Source organism: Muscardinus avellanarius (assembly GCF_963383645.1).
Source record: "Muscardinus avellanarius genome assembly, chromosome: 10".
Classification (NCBI taxonomy): Eukaryota; Metazoa; Chordata; class Mammalia; order Rodentia; family Gliridae; genus Muscardinus; species Muscardinus avellanarius.
In genome coordinates this window covers 112,816,019-112,842,968 of record NC_137796.1, presented here as the reverse complement: position 1 = coordinate 112,842,968, position 26,950 = coordinate 112,816,019, and the positions used below count along the sequence as shown (strand labels likewise).

At 65.0% G+C, this 26,950-nt stretch overlaps 3 protein-coding genes across 4 annotated transcripts; 2 read left to right on the top strand and 1 right to left on the bottom strand.

Moving 5' to 3' along the window:
* Window positions 1-1,032: 1,032 nt before the first annotated feature.
* LOC308268915 (cell division cycle-associated protein 3-like) lies at window positions 1,033-1,902 on the top strand (the record flags this gene model as incomplete). Its single annotated transcript, XM_080704017.1, has 1 exon — window positions 1,033-1,902. One exon carries the CDS (start codon window positions 1,033-1,035, stop codon window positions 1,900-1,902), a length of 870 nt encoding a protein of 289 aa, XP_080560143.1.
* Window positions 1,903-13,262: 11,360 nt separating this feature from the next.
* SSTR5 (somatostatin receptor 5) lies at window positions 13,263-14,354 on the top strand (the record flags this gene model as incomplete). The annotated part of the gene is made up of 1 exon (XM_080704747.1): window positions 13,263-14,354. The coding sequence occupies one exon, from the start codon at window positions 13,263-13,265 to the stop codon at window positions 14,352-14,354; it is 1,092 nt and encodes a 363-aa protein (XP_080560873.1).
* Window positions 14,355-22,435: 8,081 nt separating this feature from the next.
* Window positions 22,436-26,681, bottom strand: TEKT4 (tektin 4; the record flags this gene model as incomplete). 2 transcript variants are annotated; one of them, XM_080704646.1, is made up of 6 exons in its annotated part: window positions 22,436-22,652; window positions 23,249-23,403; window positions 24,046-24,268; window positions 24,660-24,803; window positions 25,062-25,132; window positions 26,148-26,681. In XM_080704646.1, 6 exons carry the CDS (start codon window positions 26,679-26,681, stop codon window positions 22,436-22,438), a joined length of 1,344 nt encoding a protein of 447 aa, XP_080560772.1. The 2 variants fall into 2 exon arrangements, with proteins under 2 accessions (XP_080560772.1, XP_080560773.1); XM_080704647.1 differs by having other exon boundaries at window positions 26,163-26,681.
* Window positions 26,682-26,950: the final 269 nt, after the last annotated feature.

Sequence of the window (26,950 nt, the reverse complement as noted above, 5' to 3'; positions counted from 1 at the left end):
CCCCAGACCCCATGTCATCGGCCAGAGGTCCTCCTCCTCGAACGGCCCTTGACCTTCCTCTCAGGCTGATCTCCCCTTCCCATCCAGGCTGCATGCAGTGACTGCAGTGGACACCAGATGGCGCCAGAGGCCGGCGGGTGCCTGCGCTCTGCCCCTCCGGAGCGATCCTGACCCTGGAGGGCCTGTCCTCTTCAGGACCCCAGAGGCGGGCCCTGCACCTCAGGCCTCGTGCCCCTTTGCTGCAGGCAGGTCTTTTCAGGCTATTGTTGGGTTTTATCTCCACATTTATCTCATCGTCTGTCCAATTGTTCTGTGACTACCATCTCTAGGTCACGGGCCACTGTCTGTGGCTGCCCTCACGGGGTGGGCTCCTCCAGGGTCCGGCATCCCTGGCGGCCAGGCGCGTGTGCCCTGGGGACCTGGTGTCCCGGTCTGGACCTCACCCGCACTGACTTGCCAGACCCGCGGTGTAGTGGTGCGAAGCTGCAGACCCTGCCGCTTCTCAGCTGCGTTGCTGCAGGGAGGCTTGTACCTGCCCTGAGCCTGCCCACACCCGGCCAGGGTCCTTATCAGAAGGCCACCAACAACGGCATCAGGGTAGAGCCAGGCCCCGAGTGGGCACGGTGACGGAGGCCATAGTAGAGAGCCCCAAGGGCTGCGGCAGTGCCCAGGCTGGGAGCAGAAGGGCCCGCCCAGAGCCTTAGAGAGCGCAGACACCCACCTCGGTGCCAGAGCCAACAGGCCGGGCACCAGCCCGCGAGGCCCTCGGAACTCGGCCCCTCTGTCCTGGAACCTGTGATCCTCCTGTCTCGGCCTCCCCGATCCTGGGGTTACAGCCGTGCGCCACCAGGCCCGGCTCTTTTCACGATCCTTTAAAGTCTCATTTTAGGGGCAGGGGGCGTGGCGGGAAGTTTGAAACTCCTTGCTTCGGGGAGTTGAGGCTCGAGCTGGTGTACGTACTCCTAAAGCTGGAGTTGGGCCCGGCATCCTCCTCTCAATCTTTGCCGGGCCCTGCCCCCGCCCCTACTGGACATGGGCTCAGCTAAGAGCGTCCCACTCACTCCCGCGCGGCCACCGCCACACAAGCATCTGGCTCGAGTAGCGGACCCTCGTTCTCCTAGTGCCGGTATCCAGCGCACTCCCATCCAGGTGGAGAGCTCGCCACAGCTAAGCCTACCAGCAGGAGAACAGCTGGAGGGTCCTAAACAGGCCCAGGACTCGGATCCCCGCTCCCCTACCCTTGGCATTGCGCGGACGCCTATGAAGACAAGCAGCGCAGACCTTCAGAGTCTACTGGTGAAACAGCTCAAAGAAGTATTTGAGACAGAAGCCGCCAAATCAAATCTTCCCCCAGAGCCTGTTGTGCCCCTAGCACCAGCTTCATCATCTGACCTGGACTTGCCTCTGGATACTCAGCTATCCCGTGAGGACCAGAGGCCACCTTGGAACCAGACTGAGGTCCCCTCCAAACAGGTATTTTGCAAGGAGGAAGCAAGACACCCCACAGAAATCCCTGTGGCCAGCCAGAGCTCAGACAAACCGTCGAGAGATCTTGAAACTCCCCGATCATCAGGTTCTAAGTGCAATAGACGGAAACCAAACAGCAAGGTACTAGGAAGATCTCCCCTTACCATCCTCCAGGATGACAACTCCCCCGGGACCCTGACACTGCGGCAGGGTAAGCGACCTTCTCCCCTAAGCGAAAATGTTAGGGAACTAAAGGAAGGAGCCGTTCTTGGAACTGGACAACTTCTGAAAACTGGAGGACAAGCGTGGGATCGCGGCCAGGACCACGACAAGGAGAATCAACACTTTGCTGTGGTCGAGAGCTCGGCCCTGCCCGGGCCCCTGGACTCACCAGGGCCTGTGCTGTTCTGTGTCTTCTCGCCCCTTTTTTCCTAGGGAGACCGAGGAAAGGCTTGTTTTCTTTACTGCCTCCTAAACTACCAATGCTGGGACTTGGAGCTTTCTTTGCTAGGCTATCTTTGTGTCTTGTGTATTATATATTAAAGGAAGTGATTTTAAATAAAAAAAAAAGTCTCATTTTACAGATGAGGCCACGGAGGCAACCTGGTGACCCTGCTGGAGGCCACAGCTGGCCAGGTAGGGCCAGGCCCCTGCCGCACGCCTGGCCTGGAGCCGCCCATGTGTATCCTGGGCTGCCCACAACCCGCCAACCCCCGGACAGCAGAGCAAAGCGGGGCCAGACACACAGCGTGGTCTGCCTGGCCTGGGACCCGGATCTTGTCTTTGATCCCCGGGGGGGCCCGGTGTCCCGCCACAGTCCCCGTGGGCAGCAGGGGGCTGGCGTGTGGAGGGCTCGCGGTGCCCTGGGGGCAGTGGACCTGGCGTGACTGGCCATAGGCAGCACAGGTGCCTGTCTGGGCGCCTCCACCTCCTCCCCACGGTCACTGCGGACGGTGAGGCCAGGCAGCCACGCGCTGCTCCGCGTTTGCAGCTGACTTGCTCTCTGACCGGGAATTCGGTCTCCAAATGCCCCGAGACTTCCGGATGGAAAATTAAACAAGCCACTACGCCATGAATTGTAATGCATTAGAAGGGACAGCACTCCACCTACGTCCTGCGGGTGAGACGTAAGGACAGCACTCCAACTACGTCCTGCGGGTGAGATGACTTCTGTGATTGCTGTAACAGTTGACTGATGTGAGCTCATCAAGGAAAATGCGCTCTTTTGATTTGCCTCTGGGGGAGATATTAGTGGCTTAAGTGAGTTTTGAGTGAGTGGACGTGGAAACACGTCCCAGTGGCCCAGCAGCCCTGAGCGGCGCTCTGCTGGGGAGACCAGGGCCCCCAAAAGCACAGGCTTCCAGATGGGGCCAGCCCCTTCTGAGCCCACCTGCCCCTTGGGACCCCCGAGCCACGAGATGCGCTGGTGGGCCTGGAGGTTGCCCTGGCCAGGGAGGCTGTGCTGGGCAGGGGTGGGGCCCGGGCCCGACGCCCCAGGAGAGGCCACCTGGGTCCTGACGGCGGGTAGGGGGCAGAGAGAGAATGGCTCCGGGCTCCCCTGGGCAGGAGCAGCAGAGGGACCTCTAACAGGAAGGCATCGGGTTCCGGTGGGCTGCTGGCACTCCACAGATCTTCTCTGAATGCTGTACAAACTTGCAGATGGAGTTCGTGGTCTGGGATGGAAATGGGCTTCCAGGGCCAGGCCTCCATGGGCAATTTCCTGAATGCAGGGGACAGATAGCCCTGGGTGGGTCTGGCCGGCCGCGATGACCCCCTGGCGGCTCCAGGTCGATGTGAGGCTGTGGACACGGAACCCACGCAGTCTTCCCCTCAGCTGCCTCTGACATCACTCGGGGCTCTCACAGACGCAGGCGCTCCCTGACCGGGCCCTGGTGAGGCCTCACTGTCTCCATTGTCCTTCTCTGGTCCCTCGGGGCACTTGGAGAGGAGGTGCTGCAGGGAACCCAAGGGTCCCAAGGCCCACCACCCCAGGGTGGCCCAAACCATGCCTTCCTTCCTAAAGCCTGGGTAGTCGGGTAAGCTGCAGTTAAACGTGACTCCCATTTTAACACGGGAGGCGCACCCACGGAGCCAGCGCGCACCTCTATCAACCAGGGCGGGCCCCACAGAGGCACGGTCTTCAGAAGGCTCTGGAGCCTTCCTCAAGCAGGATGGTGGGCAGAGACGCAGAGTGGGCCCTGCTCCCCTATCAGCCAAGGTGTTTAGTCCACTGAGCCTAAAAATGTAGTGAAAATCAAGGTTATTTTTTTGTGTGTATGTGGTACTGGGTATGGAACCCAGGGACATTCTACCTCCCAGCTACACCCAGCCCTATTTTTTATTCTTTATGTTGAAACAAGGTCTCACTAAGTCGCAGAGGGCCTCACTAAGTAGCTGAGGCTGGCCGCAAACCCTGATCCTCCTTTCTCAGCCTCCCAAGTACTGGGATTATAAACATGCCCCACCACACCTGGCTAAAAGCTAAGGTTTTTAAAGCTACATTCAGTGAGAATTAGGCTAAAAAGCCAGCAGCTGAGCCTGGGCGCCAGTTCAGGGAGCACTGGCTAACCAGTCCCCAGGCTGGAGTCTGCAGGGCTGCAGTCTCTGTTGGAAGCCATTAAGGTTTTCCCTAAAAGAATATTTCTGACTCAGCTGACTGTCCTTTGCCCAGAGTCAACAAGGTTTGGGGTCATGGAAGGTTCAAAGTAAAAGGTCTGGGAGACGATCAGGTGGTGATGGCAGGAGGGTGCTGGCTAACCTACCTGTAATGTATGTGCTTTGGATTGGCCTCTATTGTATTCCGGTGGTGACAGCACGGGGATGCTGATTGACCCGTAGCTTTATAAATACCCCAGGAGTAGGGGTCGGCCCAAGAGAGATCGTATTGACCTAGAAGTAGGCGTCGGTCAGTAGGTCAGCCCGATAGAGAATACTGACCCTGGAGCAGGGGTCAGCCAGTAGAGATAGTAGGCTGGCAAACCCCCCCCCCCACGTTAGAATTAAAAATTCCTTCATCCTCACGCCTCTCTTTGGAACTCGTACTTTTGCCGGCTGGCTCCGGCAAGTCTCCTCTGCTCCTGGGGATACTGGGACCCCACAGGGCTTAGACACCCACGTCCTCCAGCCGGCCCTGAGAGGCGCCCGGTGTGACCATCCTCCTACTGAGAGGCGGGATGCCAGCCGGGCAGCGCTGACCCTGCAGAACACTGAGCTCCTCTGACCGCCCCTCCCCGCAGGCCAGCACGCTGCTGACCGCACCCACTGAGACAGCTATGCACCAGACTCGGAGAAAGATGCCACAGGGCAGCGGGGACCGCGGCCCGACTGAGCTGTGCGTGGATTTACAGGAGGAAGAGATGCATGGGGACTGGCCAGGGAGAGGGTGGTGGGAGGAGGGCGAGACCCCCAGGGCCACCCAGTCGGGGTGTTCCAGGTGAGAGGCGCCAGCCTGTTGCTGGTGAATAATCACAGGAAGACTGATTGGCTGGAGGGAGGTGGGAGCCTCTGCAGGCAGGGTGGGGGCAAGGCTGGGCCCCGCAGTCCCCAGAAGGAGGCGTCATGGCCACTGTGTGGGCCAGCTCAAGCGGGGGTCCCCACGGGAGGGGTCTGGGGCTCGTCCCTGGGAGCCCACGGACTGCTGTCCCGTTGCCATGGCTCCCGGCAGCCGCTAATCCTCGCGGTGCTGGCCTGGACCTCCGCGGTGTCCCCTGGCCGCTTCACCTCGCTTGATCCCCGGGGCGCGGGTGAGGCAGGACGGCGGGCAGAGACAGCCAGGCCTCCTCTCTGGCCATCAGGGGCACAGGAGACCTCTGTGGCCCAGGCGTCCTGCCCGGCCCAGGGCTGTCCCCTACTGTGCGCGGGACCAACCCTCTCACAGGACCTGCACCCAGGGCACCAGAATCTCTGGCCCTCTTGGGAGCCAGAGACAGGTGGGGTCTGGGCAGCGGGGAGGAGGGCCGAGGGAGCCGGAGCCCCAGCAGGGGGATGGGCAGGAGGAGGTGGGGCCGAGTGGGTTCTGGAAGGATCCTTCTGAGGGAGCAGCTACTGTGGGGGACCGGGTGCCCAGGCATTTCCAGAGGGTCTGAAGGGGATGTCCTGGGAGGCACCCTGATCCATCCCCCAGCCTCCCAAGCACCCGACCCAGCCCAAGGCTGCCCCCTAAGGAGGGCAGGGCTGGGAGCCTGGGCTGGTGGGAGGGCGGGCCAGGGCCTGCTCTTGGGGCACGCTTCTCCCTACGGACCTACCCCTGCAGCCCAAGGCTGGGCTGGAAGGGCCTGGGGGGCCCTGGCTGCCCAGAGATTGAGGGTCTCCCCAGGAGAGAGAGGAGGAGGACGCAGCTTCCCGACAACTTAGCCAGCGGGTCCCTTGCCTCGGTTTCCAGCTGTACGGTGGGGCACTGGGCTGGCCTCTGTCCCCTGGTCTAGACATGGCGGTGAAGAGGTGTGGAGGGACCTGCGTAGCCTCTGTGGTCCCCAGAGCCCGTGGGCTGGGCTGGGGCCCAGGTGCCCTGTCTCCCATGCTGGAGTCAGGGGCCCCCCAGGTGGAGAGGGCCTGAGTCCCTGTGCCGGCTCCGTCCCTGAGGTCCCAGCTCCTGAAGACCCTGCCCCATGGGCATCGAGACAATTGCCAGGTGAGAATTAAGACAGCCAGGCAGGCTGAGGCCCACGGAGGCCTCCAGAGGGCGTGCCCCCCCCAACAGCCGCTCTCCTGCAGCTCTGCCGGCAGCTCTCTTCTGGTCTGATGGGGCTGAGGGGCCACCTACGGGCGGAAGGGCTGTGAGCAGGGCAGTAGAGGGCTGCAACGGAGCTGGCCCATGACAGCGAGAGGCGCCCTGCTGGGGCTGGCCAGGGCCACCAACTGCCGCGTGGCTCCCTGGCCCAGCCACGTGGCTTCTCTGCCCCAGAGCTCTTGCGCTTGCTGTGGTCTGCCTGGGTACCCTCCTGGAGTCGGCCTCGCCTATGCCTGCTCCTGTCTCACTGCCTGCTTCTCTGTGACTGTATTTATCACAACCTAAAGTCTCCTACAGTAAAGACATTTGATTTCTGGCCTCCACTGTGCGCTGAGCCTGTAGGACAGGTACTGCTTTCACCTTGCCAGAGGTGTGTCTGTAACTCGGTGCAGCTAGCTCCCGGAGTGCTAGGAACAGCGTCTCCTGCCTAACTGCAGAGAGGGTTCAAACCTGCCGGTGTGTGGGTCAATCAGACCGGGCTGGTGCTCCCTCAGGCCTGGGAGGCCACGGGGCTCCTGGGAGCTAGCTGCAGAGTCCGGCTGGTTTTCCCAATTCCTAACTCTGTCTGGCCTCCCACCAGAATGAGGGGAGGGTCTATGCAGCCCCTTGGGGTTGCTGGCCTGGGGCTGGGAGGAGGGACACTGGGAGCCTTTCTGAATACAGTGTGGCTGGGAGGGGTGCTGGGGTAGCAGGGACCCCACTCGGGGCCTCAGGGAAACAACGGGCTTTGAGGCTGGGCCTGGCGGTTCTGAAGCTCCTTTTCTCCATTATAACACAATCCAGCTGGGCGTGGTGGCGCACACTTGTAATCCTCTCACTTGGGAGGCAGAGACAGCAGGATCATGCAGGTTCGAAGTCAGCCTTGCTGGTTTAAGAGACCCTGTTTCCAAATAAAAGTATAAAAATGGGTCTGGGAGTATAGCCTGGAGGTAGAAGGGCTTCCAGGAACCCCAGTACCACCAAACACACACACACACACACACACACACACACACACACACTCACACACACACTCACACACACACTCACACACACACTCACACACTCACACACACACTCACACACACACACACACACACACACACACTCACACACACACTCACACACACACACTCACACACACACTACACACACACACTCACACACACACACACACACACACACTCACACACCACACACACACACACTCACACACACACACACCACCACACACACACACACTCACACACCTCACACACACACACTCACTCACACACACTCCATATTCCCTGTAGGAAATGCAGAATCACATACGAGCAGCCCCAGCCCGCACCCTCAGGCCTGCGGTGGGCTCCAGCCTCCTGTGCACAGGTGGCAGGCGACGCCCCTACACCTGGGCGAGGGCCTTGGTGACCCCCAACCATCTGCAGACACCTCCATTCTTCCAGACAGTGACTGGGTTCCAGGAGCTGGTAAGAGCTTTGGGGTGAAAGACCTCACCCGGCTGCCTGCCCCGCAGATGAACCCCAGTCCTGTTAGAATCAGGGCTCCCGGTGCATTCTTCAGGCCCTGGGAACCTTCGGGCTCAGAGGGGAGAAATTGCTAAAGCCAGACCCGCGAGGAGGAGAGACAGCGGCCAGCCACCTGGGTCCCCAACACCCCAGCCGGCCCTCCACCCACCTCCCCACTCTCCTGCAAAGCCCACCCCATCTCGGGGTCCCTCCACCACCCCGAGGTTCTCCTTGGAGCGAAGACCCAGTCCTCAGACTTGGGGGCTCTACCGGGACCCCTTGGGCTCAACCTGGACAGCCAGAAGATGGGGTGGGGGCACGGACAGTCATCGGAGGCCCCAGCGCAGAGGTCCCAAAAAGGACCAAGGAACAGGGCCTGGGCCCGCGGGAGTGGGGCAGGTGAAGCTGCGGACACAGCATCTACCCACCCCTCCGGGCCCGTTGCCCGCCGACTGCACAGAGCCCCGCCCCCAGACAGAGCCACGCCCATCCCTGCCTAGCTCCGCCCCGCCCCGCCTCCCCGCTGGCGGAGAGCGCCCCGAGCCAGCGCCCGCACACAGCAGCGGAGCCTGGGGGCGCCGCGGGCCAGGTGAGTGCCGCCGCCCTGCCCTCCGCCTCCCGCGCCCGCGCCCCGGCCCTGCGCGCCGGCCCCACGCACCCGCTGGGCACCCGCGGGACTCACCTGCGGCTGCCTCGGATCCCCTTCTGCCTGCTCCCCGGCTGGCTGCGGCGCCCCTTTCTCTCCTGGGCCCCCTCCCTCGCTGGCCGCAGGCCTCTGCCACCCGAAGGTCCGCCCAGGTGTCCGGGTGCCGGAGTCAGGGCAGCAGCCACAAGGGACCCAGAGGGTCAGCTCTGCCGCCCCGGCCACCACAGCGGGCCCCCGGAGCTGGGAGAGATGGCAGGGAAGGTTCAGAGGCAGGAAGCAGGTATGAAGGCAGCAGGCCAGTGGGGGTAGGAGGGGCACAGGGGTGCCTATGAGGGTGTCGGGCTCCTGGGGAGCTGCCGGGGCCCAGCCTGCCCTGGGTGGGCGAGCTCCTGGGGGCAGCGGCAGAGGCGAGCCAGCTCTCGCCTGCAGCCCTGCACACACAGGCAGGGGCGCAGGGTCCCTGGAGGCTGGGGTGCGCCCCTCCCACTGGAAGCAGAGCCTGTGCCTGCCGCGCAGGACATCGTGCCCTGGACCCCGCTGACCTCCAGGCATACCTGGCCCTCTGGGGAGGGAGATCGCCCCAGAAGGTTCACTGGGGTGCATGAGGCCCATGGGCCTCCCCACTGCCAAGTGCCCTCCCAGGACCAGGAGGGCAGCTGACTTGGCTCTGGCTGTCCCAGTGTCTTCTAAAGAGAGCTTCCCCCAGGCAGCTGGGGTGGGGCTGGACAGGAGCCTCTGGGTGCAGAGGCTCAGGGTACCAGTGACCACGGCCCAGCTTTGGTCCTGGTGACAGAGATCTCTGAAGCAGGATGGAGTGGAGGTGGTCTTGAAACATCTCGACAGACTGCACACCCACCTGAGCCCGGCTTCTCTGGCTGTGCCAGGCCAGCCCACCCCTGCCTCAGTTTCCCCCTCATGGGGAGGACGCTGCCTCTGACCCCTAGGCTGCCCTTGGACAGGGAGCATGTGGGGAAGGGCAGGAGGGGGGCGAGCCACTGGTTTGACTCAGAGCATGGGGGCGGGGGACTCAACAAAGGGGAAACAGGTGAGAGGCCTGGCCTGGCCGGGGTGGGCAGAGCACCCCAGGCCTGCCTGGGCCGCACAGAGGAGGGCCTGGGTGCCCCACCTGCAGGTGCCTGCTGGGTGCCAGCTGTTGCTGCCCCTAGGTGGGGCTGCTCTGGACTCACAGGGCCCTGTCCCTGTGCCCCTGGGCAGCCCCACAAGCCCAGGGCAGGCGCCTTCCATGATGCTGGTGTTTGGATGACTGCCGGGCGAAGCCAGGGCTCAGCGAAGTGGCAGGGCCTATCAGAGATGGGGCTGGCATAGGGTAGGGCGGGTGGGGCCAGAGCCGGTTCCGGTGCCCTGGCAGCCCTGCTGAGCAGATCCTTCTTGGTGGGGGCTCTGGGTACAGCAGGCTCCAGGGCTGGCCCCTGCCTCATGGAACGCTCCCCCAGTTAAAGGGCCCTGGGGGTATTTTTCCATGAGTAATTTTTGTGACTAAGATTGCTGCGTCCAAATAATGGCTGTTGCAGAATTATACTCCAAGTGGCTGGTGCAGCACCGGGAGCCTCTTGGTTCTTTGTGCCCTGAAGAGTAATTGGGGAGTTGAAGTGTTTACAGACAGCAGAGGGGGGTCTGGCTCCTGCTGAGCCCTTCTTGGGTTCAGAGTGCGGGCACCTGGGAGCAGCCTCGGAGGCCAGGCCGCTGAGAGCCTCATGCAGGATGAGGGGCTTTTTAAATCTAAGAGCAAACATGCGTTCAGAGCCCATGATAGGGAGGCTTGGCCCCGTTGCCCCCCAGGAGTGGACGGGCCATCTTCAGAGGCTGCTCTCCCTCCCCAGCCCCCTTGGGTTGCAGGCACCAGGGGCTGCAAGCCCCTTCTTGGTACTGTGGGGAGGGAGCGACCACAGGCCCTGTGGCTGGTCCTGCTCCTGGGGGATCTAATGCTGCCCCCGACCCCCCAGACCACAGCCTTCTAGGATGCGCTCTCCCCAGGCCACCCATGGCCGCTGTGAACACTAAATATCGATTTCCTCTAAAAAGTGTGGAGGCCCCTTGGAGCCAGGCCCTGGGAACAGACCAGCAACCCTCAGACCAGCTGTCCTCCAGGACCAGGCCAGGCGCCCTCCTCAGTCTCCCAGGAGACACTCCTGAAGACACCATCTGCAGCCATGGGTGACTGGGCTCAGACTGGAGACACCAGCCCCCTACACAGGGACACCCCTCCCCAGCCCACCTGCCTCCCTCGCCCAGGGAGCACCCCTCCCAAACCCACCTGCGTCCCCTCCACAGGGGCACCCCTGAGGCGCTCACCACCTCTCCCTCCCAGGGACGCCCCTATGGAGCGTCCCCACCTCCCCCGCCCCAGGACCTGCTACCAAGGCTTCCAACACCCCTCCCCGGCCCGCCCACCTCCCCTGCTCACGAATACCTCTCCAGAGCCCTTGCACTTTCCCAAGCCCTCCAGACCAGAGGGCCGGAACTCTGCCAGAGGAGCTCCCGGCAGGGCCTCAAAATACAGACACCTCCCAACACCCCATCTGGACATACACTTATTTATTTTATTATTTATTTTGTGTTGGGGGCATTGGGAGTAGAACCTAGGGGCATTCTACCTCGGAGCAACACCCCCAGCCCTATTTTTATTCCTTACTTTGAAACTGGGTCTCCCTAAGTTGCAGAGGGCCTTGCTAAGTTGCAGAGGCTGACGGCGAGCCCACGATCCTCCTGTCTCAGCCTCCCAAGCACCGGGATGACAGGTGGAGGTTCTGTTACCCACCTCACACAGCATCCCAACACAGCCGCAGCCCTTGGCACCCAGCCAGGCACAGCGCGGGGTGGGACCAGGAGGCACCCTTTCCCTCCCCTCCTGCCGGCCTCCACACTGGTGGGAGGGGTGGTCCTTGGTGTCCCCCTGCGGGCTTACATTCTGTCTGGCTGGCAGGGATTTTGTTTTGCTTTTTGTGTTGTGGTAATAGGGGTTGAACCCAGGAACATTCTTCCTCGGGGCCCTCCCAACTCTATATCATTTTTTATTTTGAAACAGGTTCTCACTAAGTTATCACGCACGAAGCGGGAACCTGCGATCCTCCCATGTCAGCCTCCCAAGTACTGGGGCTACAGGTGTGCACCACTGCGCCAGGCTTGGGGTGTTCTTTAGGATTTCTCCTTGCCCTGGGGCTCTGCTCCTCGGGGGCCATGCTAGTCTGCTGTGACTCATCCTGCTTATGACACAGCTGTGCAGGTTCCCAGGGCCCGGCAAACTCTGAAAGATGCGTCCCCTCCCTCCTGTCAGGCCTCCAGGCCAGCCTGACCCCCTTGTCTCTGGGGCTGTGTTGGGTGCTTTGACCTCTTCCGGTTCACCGATTACCTCTTTGACGCTGTCCAGACTGGAGTTGATCCTGACTCTGACAGGCTTAGGGTGTTTTGTTACTTTAAATGACTGTATTTTTCACTCCAGCGATCTGTGATTTTAAAAGTAGGCACCTGTTCCTTTTCCTTCTTAAAAACCAAACTTACTTGACGCTGTGTAATCCACGCCTCGGCGAGGACCCTAGGCAGGCTGAAACCCGTCCTCGGCGTGCTGGTCCGAGTCCGCCGGCCCCATCAGCTGAAGGACCCCGTGGGGCTTCCCGCCGCTCTCCAGACCCTGCTTCTCAGCAGCGCCAGGTCTGGTGCCTGCAGTGGAGGTGCTGGCGAGGAGGTTTCCTCTATCTTCCGTGGTGGTGGTGTTGGTTCTGGGCTCCCCCAAGCCGCTTTCCTGGCCTTCTGCGTTCATCTGCTCAGCCGCTGGTGTCGCCAGGACTGGGTCCAGCCTGTTCCCTGTCGGAGGCCACCGGCCCCTCTCGGCGGAGACTCTTTTTTTCTCTTGAGCACGTCGTCTTTATCAAAGAGTTCATGCACGCAGAGCAATGAGACGTAACGCACGTGTGCATGCATGCCAGTTGACCTGATGTGTGGGCATCCTGTCTCGGGAGCCCAGCAGCCTGCCCGGGCCCAGCCCACCCCGGCCCTGTGCGCCTCCTCTGGTGAAACCCTTCTGTGCTGTCGTTTGCCCCTCCTCCATGGGGAGGCCCGGGGTCTGGCTCACGGTGTCCTCTGCCTGGGGCTTGGCAGTCTCTGCCATCGCTGTGGAGGGAACCCCCCCCCAGGCCATAGAGCGGCCAAGGGAGCCAGTCCCCCAGAAGTGGAAGTGGACCCAGCCTGTGTCCCTCAGAGCTGTGTTGACACCCTGGCCAGTGCTCCTGAGCACATCAACCTAGAGTGGGCGGGCTGGCCACTGACCAGGTACAGGACCTCTGGGGCATTACTGCTGCACTGACTCAAGACAGGCTCTGCAAGGAGGCGGACGCTGCCTGCCAGGGCCCCGCCATCCCCAGAGCCAGCGACACTGGCCTTGCTCCCGCAGGAGGAGGGTCCAAGGCCCCCGGAGCCCCGCGCTGGACTCCCCAGCAGAGCCAGACAGGGTCACAGCAGGTCCTGCCCTGGCTGGGGCGGACGTGTCCTCCTCCCATACCCTCTCCCGACCTTCCCTCTGCTCCGGGGCCGCAGGAGGTGATGCACGCCCGGCCCCCCATGCTGGCACTCCGAGAGGCCCGGGCACCATGTCATCCCCAGGCTGGGAACCGTGTGGGTGAGCCGGGGAGCTGAGGGGCGGGAGGTCACCGGCTGCCACCACACGCTATCACAGTATCGACAGATGAGGTCTGCCTCGGCTCCCCGGGACGCCTGCCCCGCTGCCCTCACGGCGGCCGCTCCTTCCTCTCTGGGCTTGTTTTCCAAACAATTTGCTTAATGTGATTCCCGGCTGAGTTGAACATGACTAATCGTGTTTACCCGTGCCGTCGGGCAGGTGGGGCCGGGCAGGCGGGGAGGGATGCTGGAGGGCCCGCTCACCGTGTCCTCTCTTCTCTTGCAGACGGCCGCCGCCATGGAGCCCCTGTTCCCGGCCTCCACGCCCAGCTGGAACGCCTCGGCCGGCACCGGAGGCAGCCGCAACGGGACGCTGGCGGGGCCGGCGCCCTCGGTGGGGGCCAGGGCAGTGCTGGTGCCCGTGCTCTACCTGCTGGTGTGCGCCGTGGGGCTGGGCGGCAACGCGCTGGTCATCTACGTGGTGCTGCGTCACGCCAAGATGAAGACGGTCACCAACGTGTACATCCTCAACCTGGCGGTGGCCGACGTGCTACTCATGCTGGGCCTGCCCTTCCTGGCCACGCAGAACGCTGTCTCCTACTGGCCCTTCGGCCCCTTCCTGTGCCGCCTCGTCATGACCCTGGACGGCATCAACCAGTTCACCAGCATCTTCTGCCTGATGGTCATGAGCGTGGACCGCTACCTGGCTGTGGTGCACCCGCTGCGCTCCGCGCGCTGGCGCCGTCCGCGGGTGGCCAAGCTGGCCAGCGCGGCCGTCTGGGCCTTCTCGCTGCTCATGTCGCTGCCGCTCCTGGTCTTCGCTGATGTGCAGGAGGGCTGGGGCACCTGCAACCTCAGCTGGCCGGAGCCCGTGGGGCTGTGGGGCGCGGCCTTCATCACCTACACGTCCGTGCTGGGCTTCTTCGGGCCTCTGCTGGTCATCTGCCTCTGCTACCTGCTCATCGTGGTGAAGGTGAAGGCCTCGGGCGTGCGCGTGGGCTCCGCGCGGCGGCGGCGGTCGGAGCGCAAGGTGACCCGCATGGTGGTGGTGGTGGTGCTGGTGTTTGTGGGCTGCTGGCTGCCCTTCTTCATAGTCAACATCGTCAACCTGGCCTTCACGCTGCCCGAGGAGCCCACCTCGGCCGGCCTCTACTTCTTCGTGGTGGTCCTGTCCTACGCCAACAGCTGCGCCAATCCCCTGCTCTACGGCTTCCTCTCTGACAACTTTCGCCAGAGCTTCCGGAAAGTTCTGTGCCTCCGCAGGGGCTACGGCACGGAGGACGCAGACACCACGGAACCGCGGCTGGACAAGAGCGGGCGGCTGCAGGAGGCGGTGCGGCTGGCGGGCAGCCGTGAGGCCAACGGGCGCATGCAGACCAGCACGCTGTGAGGCGCCGTGTCCGGCTTGGCAGGCCTGGCATCGGCTGGAGGCAGGGGCGCGTGGAGCCCGTGCTCCTCCGTGTCCGCGTGAGGGTGGGCCGCCGGCCAGGTGCAGTGGACGCAGCACGGTGGGCTGTGCCGTGGCCAGCCGTCGCTCCCGCCCTCCTGTCCTGCACTGGCCGAGCTCTGAGCAGCTGGGGCCAGGCCACGCCCCAGAGAAGGCGGGGGCATCGCCCCTCCTGCCCCCGCTGAGCCTGCCTCAGTCTCCCTGGGTCCCCCAGGAGCCTGCTGGGGGTAGACGCCCCTGACAGTCCGGGGGAGCTGGTAACTGTCCACCCTGCAGCCATGCTGGGCTGCCCAGCTGCCGGCCACCACAGGAGCCTCCTCACGGCAGTCTCAAGCACTGCCCCATGGAATCAAAGCTGCCCGAGGCCTCTGCTTCCCCAGCTCCCAGGGCCAGGCAGCTGTCTGGCTCCTCGCCGCCCAGACTCTGTGGATCTTGGGGGCAGGAGGTGCAGAGTTATGCTGGCCGTGGGTAGCCAGGGCCACTGGGACCCCGGAGGCAGCACGCCCTGGGCGCCCGCCACCTAATGGACCCGCATCTGTCCCAGAGCAGGCAGCAGGGACCCACCTGGCCCCATGGCCTGGCCTCGCGGGACTGGGCCTATCCGGAGGGCCCAGGAGGGTGGCTGGGGAGGCACCGAGGCTTGGCTGTGCGGGTACTGAGCATCTTGTGCCTGGAGGGGCCCCCGCCAGACGGGAGAGGGGAGCACACAGCGGGGGAGCTGCCACCCAGCACAAACAGTCTGGAGGGCTTCCCGGTGTGGGTGAACGCAAATGCCAACCAGGGTCGCCCTGAGGGCTCTGCGCTCCCTTCCCAGCCAAAGCGCCGGCCACGCCTCACCTGGGTCCCGGGCCTCGGGCCTCTCTAGGCCTGAGCAGTCGGGCCCACGGGTGCCTCTGCTCTGGGGCAGCCTGCCTGACACCACCCAGGCCCCCAGGAGAGCGCGGGGCCAGGCAGCCAGGACTGGGGAGCGAGGCGGTGCTGTGGGTCAGACACAGCCAGAGACGCAGGCCAAGCTGCAGACATGGTCTGCCTGCTGCGGGCACTTGTGTTTGACAACTGCTCCCTGAATAAATTAGAGAATAAATGTTTGATTCTTTTCCAAAGCAAATATTGTCCCCAGAGCAGAGTGAAACTGGCCCAAAGCAAAGCACTCTGAAGGTGCAAGGCTGCCGGCCCCGGTGGAGCTGAGCCCAGAGGCGCAGGCCGGCGTGACCATCCCCCTCCGGGAAGGGGAGCGGGGCAGGGTAAAGGAGGATCAGGCTCACGGAGGCGGAAAGTGTGGGCCCCTCCTGGGCAGCAGCCCTTGGAGGGGGTATTCTCCATAGGGGTCCCATAGAACTCTGCTGGAGTTACCTTGGTGACACCCAGCCCCGTTCCTGAGGCAGGCACCCCAAGGGATGTCGGGGGGCTGAGGCCCATTCGCACTGAAGCTCCCGCCCGTCCTCCCTGGGATGGAGGCACAGCGGGCTGGGAAACCTCTCCCCAGGTCAGCTTCTCCTGCCCTGAAGGGTGCAGCAATGGCCGGGACCCACTGCTGAGGACCGGGGTCATCCAGAGGTGTCTCCGCACCCCGTCTGTCCACCTGAGGCCCCAGAGCCCCTTCCTTACCCCACAGCCCGCCTCGCGGCCTGCCGGACCCAGGCCCTGGTTGCCTGGCCGCGCACACTCACCTGCACAGCTGGTTCGGCCTTGCACTCCTGGCGCACGCCCCTCCCCCCCAGCCTGAGTAGCACATGGCCTCCCTGGTCCTGCTGGCCCCCACCACACAGGCCCCGAGGGGGGGCAGGGAGCTCCCAATGGCGGGCGCCCCAACAGCTGGACCTATCCTCTTACTCCCCTGAGCACCTGTGTGGGGGTCCTGGAAGTGTGTTCCAGGCAGAGGGAACAGCGTGTCGAGGGCGCAGCACAGAGGGCCGCGGGACGTGAGCTCCACCACCGCGGATGGGCGCTAGGGCAGGCGGGCAGGGGAGAGGCGCAGGTGAGCCCTAGCCCTGCCCAGGGCTTCACCACAGCTGCAGCAACAGCTCGAGAGTCCGGGCGCCTGAGCGCACGCCTGTATCAGTGCTTGGGAGGCTGAGACAGAAGGATTGCAGATTCGAGGCCAGCCTCAGCAACGTAGTGGGAGCCTCAGCAATTTAGAGAGAACCTGTTTCAAAATAAAAACTTAAAAAGGGCTGGGGGTATAACTTAGAGGTAGAATGCCCCTGGGCTCGATCAGAAAAAGAGAGGGGGAGAGGGAGAGGAGAGCAGGGGTGAGGCTGGACGGGGGACAGCACCCCAAACCAGTGGACACACGGGTGGGTGGTGTAGAGGCAGATGGTCCCTGGCATGGCTGGGAGCCGGGAGCGTGTGGCCGGAAAGGAGAGACCCCAGCCTGCGAGCGGAGGGGCCTGAGGAGCCCGTGGAGATGTTCTGGAAGCTTCCATGTAGCCTGTGGGTCCTGGACAGCAGGCTTGGCCACTGTGGATGGGGCAGGAGACCAGGATGGACACCCCCAGGGCACCTCATTGGAGTCCTGACCGGCCTCCCTAAGCCTGGACAGCAGGGGCCGCCACGGGACAGGGCGAGGGGCTGTGGGTCCACGGGTGAGTCAGGGGAGCCGGGCGGGGGTGGCGCAGAGCAAACATCCTGGGGCCGAGCGGCGGCCCGCTTTATGGGCGCACTGTCTGCATCGATGGGTTTTATTGGCCGCCGGGCTCCAGCAGTCCCCAGCGACCTTGCTCAGGAGATCCGGCCTTCGGGGCCTGGACGAGGAGGGGACAGGAGGTGTCTGTTTGCCCAGCAGGGCGAGCAGTGGGGAGGGCCGCACAGGAAGAGCAGATGCCACTCCCCGCACGGCAAGGGAAACCGAGGCTCTGCTGGCCCGGGTGCGCGGTGCCGGGGTATCTGGGTGAGGTGGCGGGGACGGATGGGGATGGCTCCTGTCGGGCCCTGCCCTCGGTGTCCTGGGGACGGAGCAGCAGGTGGGGTAAGGCCCAGCCAAGGTCCCCGAGCAGGAACCGAGGGGGAGACGTGGGTCCCAGGGAGCGGGGCGGGGGCCGGAGTGCTCTGAGGGCCCGCTGAAAGGACACTGGCAGCCCCGGGCTCTTCCACCCGGGCGCTCGTGCAGAGGCTGATGAGGCTGAGGCCTCCAGCCCTCCCCACGCCCTGCGGGGCTGCGGCCAGCCGGGCACCACTGCGAGCTGCCTCTGGGTGGGTCAGGGTGGCCGGCCTGCGCAGGGCGGTGGGGAGACCAGGTGGCGGCGGCTGACACCTGGCCGTTGTGTCTCGGTGGCCCCAGGTGTGAGTGGCGTCCAGGAAGGAGGACGCCAGGAGCTGTGCCGTGCGGCTGGGGATGCGGCTTCTCCCTCCGCCGGGCCCTGGGCTGCCTTCCTCCCACAGGCTTGGCACTCCAGCCCGCCCAGGGGCTGCGCCAGGGCTCCCCGGGACGAGGGTGGCGCCGCGTCTCCTCGCAGCCCCTGAAAACCACTGTCAGGCTTTCTGCCTGTGGACGGGCTTCTGAGGGACCTGGTGAGATTGTAAGGTATTTGCCCTTTTGTGACAGAGTCATTTCACCCAGCAGAGGGTTCCTAGCTGCAGCAGGTGTTGGAACCTTCTGAATAAAGTCCACAGTATCTGGGTGCCGCCTGCATGGTCGATGGACATTGGGGTTGTGTCTACTTTGTAACAATTTGTAAAGAGTGAAAGTTAGAGGCTGAGACAGAAAGTTCGTAGGTTCAAGGCCAGCTTCGCAACTTAGAGAAGCCCTCTGCAACTTAGCAAAACTCTGTTTCCAAAAAATATATACGTATGGGTGTCCATGCGAGCGTCCCTGTGACTCCCTGCCCCAGCCCCCACTCACCCCCCCCCCGCAGCTCTGGGTTGCTGGGTCCCTGCTCCTGTCCCTGTGTGGTGGACATTAGGACTGAGCCTTCCCTGCTGCTGGGGTAGAGGGACCCAGCCTGCCTCACAGCTCTGAAGCTGCCTGCCCACCATGGCTATGTTCCCCACCACCGCGGGGATGCCGCCAGGAGCTGTCCCCATGTTCGTGAAAGACATCGTTCACCGAGCTTGGCGCCTATGGCTTCCCCTGGACCGTCCAAGATCAACAAGCCGAGGGCAGCTCCACAGGGCCCTCTGCCCACTGCCCGCCCGCCCACCCTCGGCTGCCCGTCCCGGGGTCTGCAGCCTGCACGGCTCCAGCCCTCCTGCTCACGTGCAGGTCTGGGCTGGGTGGCTCGACGGTGGGGCGTAATCATCATGAAGATGATCTTCTCCCACTGGAGCCGAGCCTGCCGCCCCATTCACGTGGAGCCACGTGATGGCAGAGCCCGGGAGGGGTTAAAAGTTAGGATGGGTGCCCAGGCGAGTAACGGGGCCACTGGCCACAAGGGCCAGCTCGACTGCACCCCTTGAGCCAAGGACTGTGTCCCTGGGTGGCCCCAGAGCAGCCTGGCCCCCCAGGCAATGGCGGTGGGGGCTGGGCACACCACCCCTGGAAGGCGAGCCCACCAGGGCCTGGCAGGGAGGCCTGAGCACGCGCCTCCCAGGGAAGCTCCCTGAGCCAGACTGTGGGGGGTTTGGGGCAGCCTGGCCGTCTGCTGGTGCTGCCTGCCCAGAGTCCAGCCCCAGCCCAGCTGCCCCAGCCTGCACTTCTGCTGTCTACACCAGCGACCAGTGGGAGGGAAGGCGGCCGGGGGCTGAGCAGGCGCATCTGTGGGCTGTGCGGGGGCTGCTGGCCTGAGCTGACAGCTTGCGCCCAGCTTGACACCGCAGAGCCCCTCTGGGGACAGCTGTCTTTGCCCGCTGTGGCTGCGGCTGCGGGTGGGTGGCAGGGGTGTCAGGTCTTGACGCCCCGCCCTTGCTGCAGCCCCAGAGGTTTCAGCAGGGAGCGTGCAGACCAGCCGGCTCCACCGGCCCCGGGCACCACGTCCCCGCACGAGCTGGGCAGGCAGGAGCTTCTCTGTGGCTGCCCCAGAATTGTTCCTGGCACGCCTGTGCCTCCCAGAGAAGGATGGGTTCCTGGGTCCAAGTTTTGGTTTACCCCTGTAAAGTGGGTGCCAGGCAGCTCAGAAGCGGCTGGAGGGTTCCAGGTAGTGGACAAGACAGCAGAGCCAGGCCACGGGGGTCCTGCAGGCCTCAGCCACGCCAGGACCCGGAGCCCCTCTCCCGCCACCCCATGGTGCTCCCCATACCCGCAGGGCTGCCCCAGGGAGAGCCCGGCCTTCACCATGTACGGTACCTGTGCGGCTGGCTGGACCCTCCCAGAGCTGGGGGGCTCTGCAAGGGGGGAAAATTGTCTGAGAAGGACCTGGGAGGGGCCAGTCCCCCAGGATCCTGCCCTGATCAGTGCAGGGAGGCATCTCAGCAAGGGGCAGATGATAGGTCCTGGGGCAGAAATCAGACAGAGCCACAGCGTCTCTGCGAGGCGGGAGAGCAAGGCGGGGCCTCACGGAGGGCCCGTGCGTCCCCACAGCCCCCACGCCCTCACAGAGGGGCGCCCGTGCGTCCCCACAGCCCCCACGCCCTCACGGAGGGGCGCCCGTGCGTCCCCACAGCCCCCACGCCTCATCTGCGGGGAGGGGCTTGTGCCTGCAGGGGAGCCTGTCAACACCGAGGGGCTCAGGCTCTTCCTCTGCTGGGGGGCAGTGAGGCTCCTCGGGGGCTGGACAGGAGGAGGACTCGGCTGGTGCCCAGGGGCCAGAGGACCTGCTGACTGTGGCCTGTGGCCCAGGGGTTGGTCTGAGTGGGGTTCTGGCTGTCGGAAGGGGTCTGGAATCTCTGAGCAAAGACAGATATGGTCAAGGCTGGCCAGAGGGAAGGTCAGACTCCGTAGCCGGAGGCCCGGGGTCCCTCAGCTCCACAGACGGGGCGGCTGGGGTGTGCACGGGAAGAAGCCAGGGCTACCCCGTTGTGTCAGACTTGGCTGGTGGGTGGAGCACGGCTGACTTCAGGGCTTGGGGTCACAGGGGTGACGGGGTCCTGCAGAGCTGGGGGGAGGGTGACATGCCATGGCTGGAAGTGGCTCTGCCCCATACCAGCCCCGAGGGAGGCTGGGAGGCAGGGAGGCCAGAGAGAGCTGGCTGCCTTATCTGTCCTGTGCCTCCAGCCCAAGGAGATGGGACATGGCCACCGTGGGCAGAGCACCCGCAGTCAGCCGCTGAACCTCAACCCTGCCACCGGCTGTGGTGGCCTGAATCATCCCGGTTATTCTGTGAGCCGCGGCTGAGGGTTTTTCCTGGAGCAAGCTGCACCTGATCTCCAGGCGGCTGGGTACGCCATAGAGGGACCTCTGGGTTAGAGGAGCCGTGTGAGTCCAGAAGGTCTCGGGGCTGGACAGGGTGGGAGTAGAGCCAGGGACCCCAGGGTTCTGGCCAGGCAGCTCGGCGTGGGATTCTGGGGCTCCGGTGGGGAAAGCCATCCTTGCCTGCACAGGGTCATCGCCTGCAGAGCCAGGCCCTGCAGACGCGGCTCATCTGCCCATGGGAGCCCAGCGCCTGGGGGCACAGGTGGGAGGGTCTTTTGACTGTCCTCACACCTGGAGCGTTGGAACATGCTGAGGGCTCAGAATAGCACCCGCCGCCCCGCCCGTCACCCGCCCAGGTCACCCCCTCGTGGCCCAGGACGAGGGGCTCTTAGAGCTGCGGAGGGCACGGTGTGTGCAGAGCCTGCTCAGCTCAAGCGAGCGCTAATGGGCTGAGAGGGAGGCCCAGGGAGAGCTATTATCTCCAGCCTCTTCACGGATGCCTCCCCGCCCCAGCTCTGATGGAGAGCCGCGGGGGGCAGGGCACAGCCAGGGGACCCAGGCCAGCACGGGCAGCAGCGCCACCCTGCCCTGGACACTGGATGGGGACCGTGGCCAGACAATTCACCCTTCCCCATTGGGCAGGGGGCTCTGCAGCGGCGCCCACCATGCCCCAGCTCCCCTCCTTCCTGGACGACAGCGGTGGTGTCTGGAAGTGCAGCCCGCCGGCCCTGCAGGGCAGGCCCAGAGCCAGGTGGGGCTGAGAAGCAAGTCCGTGGGCTGAGGGCCCTGGGGCCAGCCGTGTGTCCTGCAGCCTCTGCTCCCAGCTCCCAGATGAAACGCAGAGGCTCAGGCCGTCCACACTGCGAGCAGCCCCCTGGCGCACGGTGCCGCGGCCTCTGCTGCCGGACGGAACCAGCCGGCCATCCCGCTGCGGGTACTTGCGTGGCAGAAGCCAAGGCGGATCTTAATGGCGCACCAAAGAGCAAGGGCAGGGCTCCAGCTGTTGCTGTGGCGACCAACATCTGCGACAAGTGGTCTGGTTTCCGTGGGGACGGGAGGTGACGTTTGGTCTGAGCAATTGCACTCTCGCCCTCCCCCGTGTGGCAGCCAGGGCTGCGGAAGGGCAGGCGCCCTGACCAGGCCCAGGGCTGGGGCCGCAGACGGCACAGGCTGGTCTTCTATCCGCAGCACGGGCTTAAGTTCTCCTCCCTTGGGGTCACCGGGGTCGGGCAGCTGCATGGAGCAACCCCATGGGAGTGGGACCAACAAGACCCCCACCCATACCTTGGCCTCGCTTGCAGCACCAGAGGCAGCGAGAGCCGGGGCAGAGGGCCGGGCCTGGCGAGCTCCGGGAAGGCCAGGGGCCTTCTCTGCCACCTTCTCTGCTGGCTTGGCCCGTGCCTTGGAGGGGCACCGTGGCAGCCAGGCTGCCTGCCGCAGGGGCTCCACCCTGCCTGCTCAGGGCCTGCTGCGTCCCCTGCCCATGCGGGGACAACTCCCTGAAGGGTGTCAGCAAGTGGGGGCAGGCCTGGGCTCGGGGTCCCGGTGCAGACAGCGAGGGAGGCCTGCGCCGGGCCCTTGGGGTAGCAGGTCAGCAGCAGGAGTTGGGCGGCTGTCTTCTGAGGCATGGGGACTGCGGGCCCCGACTCTGAGCCCTCCCCTTCCCAAGCTGAAATGATGGGGTCCACAGGCAAAGCCTGGGTGCACAAGGCCGGGACGCCGGCCCAGAGGATGGTGGCTGTGCCCCCCTCAGGCGCACGGCCACGCGGAAACTCTGGCGCTCTTTATTGGGGCTGTGTCACTGGTAGCCAGCCAGCTGCAGGATGGTGGGGTAGTGGGCACGGTGGGTCATGCACTTCTGGCGGTCGATGAAGAGGCTGTTGGTCTTGACAGCGATGTCCTTCTCCAGGCTGAGGCGCGTGTCCTCCAGGTTGCGCAGCGCCTGCTCCGCCTCCCCCAGCTTCTCCCGCAGCACAGCGAGGGACATGTTGAGCTCCTCCACCTCGCTCAGCAGCCTGGGGGGCCGAGAGGTGGCGAGCTGGGCTCAGGGCCAAGTCGGCTGCCCAGAGAACCTGCCTTTCAGGCTGGGGCGAGGAGGGATGGGCCCTCGAGATCAAAGGCGGGACCCCAAGAGTCCCAGTGGAACCCACCAGAAAAGCGGCCCCACAGGATTTTAGGACAGCCATGGGTCGTGCCCTCAAATGGACCCCAGGGAGTCCACCAGCTGCACCCAGAGGGGAAGGAGCCTATGGCTGGGATGCAAGGAACCCAGGCCACAGCGCCACCTAGTGGCAGGCTCCCTGAGGTTCCCATGCAGGACCACCATGGGACAGAGAAGGCCCCCAGCTCCTTAAACAAACTGACGGGCAGGGAAAGAGGAAGAGGCTCCTGTGCTTAGGACAGCTGGACATTCAACGGATCAGGAAAACTGAAGACGTGGTCCCTCTAGGCCTCAGCAGGGATGCAGGCCACACCGTTTACACCAGGCACAGGGCCGGGCAAACCAGTCCCAGACGACAGCCCGGGGTGACCCAGGACCCCGACACTCTCGCCCCTCCCAGGACCCAGTCCGCGTGCACTGTGTGTGCACAAGGAAAAGGCAGCCAGACACCTGAACTGGGCCGTGTCGCGGCACAGCTCCACGTTGGGCCGGTGTGAGCGCTGGTACAGGCGGGTCTGGGCCACGCGCAGCGGGGCCTCCTTGCCCTTGATGGCCTGCTTCAGCTCCGCCACCTGGTGCTCCTGGTCCGTGATCTCCCGAAGCGTCTGCAGAGGACAGCGCCGTCCGTGCCAGGCCGGGCTCCCCGGCACCGGCAGGCAGCCCATCCAAGGGCACCCAGAGGCCTCAGGGCATCCCTGCAGCCTGTTGTCCTGGCCCTGGTCAAGAACTCAGGGGACTTGGGGGCAGCAGAGGCCACACTGAGAACCGGGAGTGAGCCACCGGTGGCCAGGCTGGTGGGGAGCCCAGGAGTCGAGGGCCCACAGCTCCTCCTCCTTGCCCACCTGCTGCCCACATCAGCCCCTCCTGGTCAGCTGCACAGGTGGAAACACCTGCAGCCCACCTCCAGACGGACCCTGAGTTTACACCAGAGTGATGTGGCCGCCTGCTTTGGAGTTTCCCAGTGAGCAGGGCTGAGGGAGAGGAGGCCATGACCGGCAGAATGGTCAGGAGTCACTGGGCCAGGGGGCTCCCTGTCTCTAGTTGAGGTGTGTTGGGGCGTGTCCCAGCGCTGATGGACGCCAGTGGGCAGCTTCCTATGGGTGTGTCTGGGGGGGGGGTCCCGGGTGGGCGTGTCCCAGCGCTGATGGACGGCCAGTGGGCAGCTTCCTATGGGTGTGTCTGCGGAGGTGTGTCCCGGGGGGCGTGTCCCGCCCCTCGCCGTGCCCCATGGGGTCGGGTGGCCCCACCTTGCGCAGATGGTTCTGCAGCTTGTGCAGCGCGTCCTCCAGCTCCTCACAGCGCTGCCCGAAGGCCAGGTTGACCGCGTCGCACTGCAGCCGCAGGTCCTCGGAGGTGTCCCGCAGGATGGCGTCGATGAGCGTGCGCAGGTTGGCCGAGCCCAGGCGCTCGCGCTCGGCGCGGAGCAGGTCCTCCTGAGTGAACTTGGCCCACGTCTCGGGTGTGGAGGCGCTGCGGGGCGTCGGGTGGGCCTCGTGGACGGCTGTGTCGCTGCCCGCGCCCCGCCCCCTGTGCCCGCGTGGACCCTCCGCACCCGCCTTCCCGTCTCCGCGTGGACCCTACCCCTCCCTGCGCCGCACGGACCTGCCATCCTGCTGGACCAGCGCCCCGTGGGCACGCCCCCACGGCCCTGCGGCCCCTCCACGGCCCCCCAAGTCCTTCGCGCGCGGTGCCCCCCGCCCGGCCGCGCGCCCCCTGCCGGCCGCCTGCGGAAGCGCAGCGCGCGGAGCGCCGCGGGGCAGGAACCGGGCTGCGGGGGTCGGTGGCCCCGCCAGGAGCGCACGGCTGCGAGCTCACCGGGCGGCGGGCCGGCCTAGGAGGGGTCCGCGGGCGGGGGGCCCACCTCTCCTCGAACTTGGCCGAGTGCGGGTGGAACTGCACCTGGGTGCTCTCGTTGCTGTAGCGCGCGCAGGTCTCGTCGATGTTGTAGGCCTCCACCTTGTCGGACCAGTCCATCTCGCAGGTCTCCTTGAGCTCGCGGTTGAGCCTGGGGAGGCGCAGGCTCCGCTGGGCCCGGCCGCGAGCAGGGAACCCTTCCCAGGCCTGCATGCCGGCGGCCCCGGTGCCTGCCCGGCCTGGCCCGGCTGGGGAGGGCCCTGGGCCCCCGCGAATGCTCAGCCGCCCCCTCCTGCGGGGGCCCTGCAGCCCCGCCCTCTCTGGGCAGCCAGGCAGTGCGTCCGGCCAGAGCCAGCCTGGTGTGGCACGGGGCGCCATCCCTGGGGCCGCTGGGGGCCGCTCCACCCACCGTATCTGGTTCACAGCTTGGAGGATGGTCCTCTTCAGGAGCTCCTGAACGTTCCGGATGAGCTCGGCTTCCTGGGGAGAGGAGGCCCCGCCTGAGCCTGAGCGGCCCGCCCTCAGCCTGGCGCAGTGGGCCGGCATCAGCCCCTTGCCTGAACTGCAGCGGGAGCTGGGCTTTGGGCCCACCCCAGACCCCCGGCATGAGCCCGGGCTCTCCCTGGGTTGTCCCAGGCTCTCAGGCATTCTGTTGGTAGACTCTTCTCTTCTGGGAGCTGCTGGGAAGGCCACCCGACAGACCCTCCCAGGCTCCAGGGTAGGGGCTGGCCTTGCCACGGTCCCTGGACCACCTCCAAAGACCCCAGCCCCTGGGGAAGACGCCCTCCCTGAGCTGCCTGCACCCCACTCCGGGAATACAAGGGAGCCCTTGCATTCCCTTAGTGCTGTGAAGGTTCTTTTCTGTGTGGAGGACCCTCTCCTGTGGTGCCAGTCTTCCTCCACCGGGTACAGCCCGTGGCCAGTTTCCACCCCCAGGCCCCTCTGGTGGCCTGTCTCCCTGCTCCTGTCAGACTCTCCCCGATGGAGCCCTGGCTCAGGGCAGGGGGCCTTGGGGGCCACAGGGAGGAGGGGACTCGAGTTCTTTCACTCAAGCTCAGGTGGGGACTCCCGAGGCCCCTGGGCTGGCTGTCTCCCCGAATCTCTACCGTTGCTCACAGGCTCACAGCCTGTTCATAGGAAGACCCAGCTCTAAGCAGGAATTCTGGAGAGCCAGGAGTGTGGCCAGGCCTGGAGAGCTCCCCTGTCCTGGGGCCCCCAAGGGCCAGGCACGCTGGGCTCCAGGGGACCTCTGGGGAGAAGTGAACTTGAGGGAGGAGGGCATCTTTGGGGCCTCGGCTTCGAGTGGCGTTAGCTGGTGAGACTAGCTCCCAGCCCCCACCTCCACACCCCAGCGCTGGCCATGCCTGACTCCCCGCAAAAGCCCTGGGACTGGGGGAGCCCGCGCTCGGCCCCACAGGGAGCTTGGGTCAGCTTCGATCCCCACAGGGGCTCGGTGGGAGCGGGGGTCGGCGTGGCCAGGCCCCCGTGGCCGCACCTTCAGCAGCTCCACCTCCACGCGGTCGCGCACGAGGTCGGGGTGCTGGCGGCGCTCACGGCACTGCAGGTTGTCCGTGGCGATGGAGAAGGGCATGGCGGTGGCGTCCAGGGCGCGCTCCAGCCGCCGCTTCTGGGCCAGCAACAGCTCGGTCTCGGCGGCCAGCTCCTCCACCTCATGCTGCAGCTCTGACTTCCAGCAGTGTATGTCCTGCAGGCGCTCGCCCACCTTGCGCGTGGAGTCCTGCTGCGTGCGCCGCGCCAGCGCCTCCGTCTCGGCCACCAGCTGCCGACTCCCGTGTCGCTGCTGCTCCGAGTGGTCGCGGTCCGCAAAGGCCTGGTGGTAGCGGGCATAGCAGTTCTGGAACCACTCGTCCACCAGGTACTTGGCGGTGCGGAAGCCGGCGGTGGCCAGGCCCGAGGACGTGTGTGCGCCCGTGTTGCAGGCCACCTCGTACACCTTGGGTGGCAGCTCGCAGGGCTGCACCGTCTGCGGGATAGGCTCCTTGGTCAGGAGCACCTCCGTCTGTGCCATGGTGCCGGCCGCCCGGCCTGGGCCGGGTGGGGGACGAGGGGAAGTCGCCGGGCAGTCAGCAGGGCAGCACCAACCACTCTGTCCCCAGGAAGACACGCTCCTGGTCGCCCCAGCGACGCTGCACACACCAAGGGCCTCCTGTTGCTGGGCAGCCTCGGGGGAGGGGCACTCAGGGCCAGAGAACTGCCATCTTAAAGGGCCAGCCAGGCTCCAGCCCACCCTCCTGTGCCCAGAGACGGGCAGGGAGCGGGCCGCAGGACCTGCCCGCC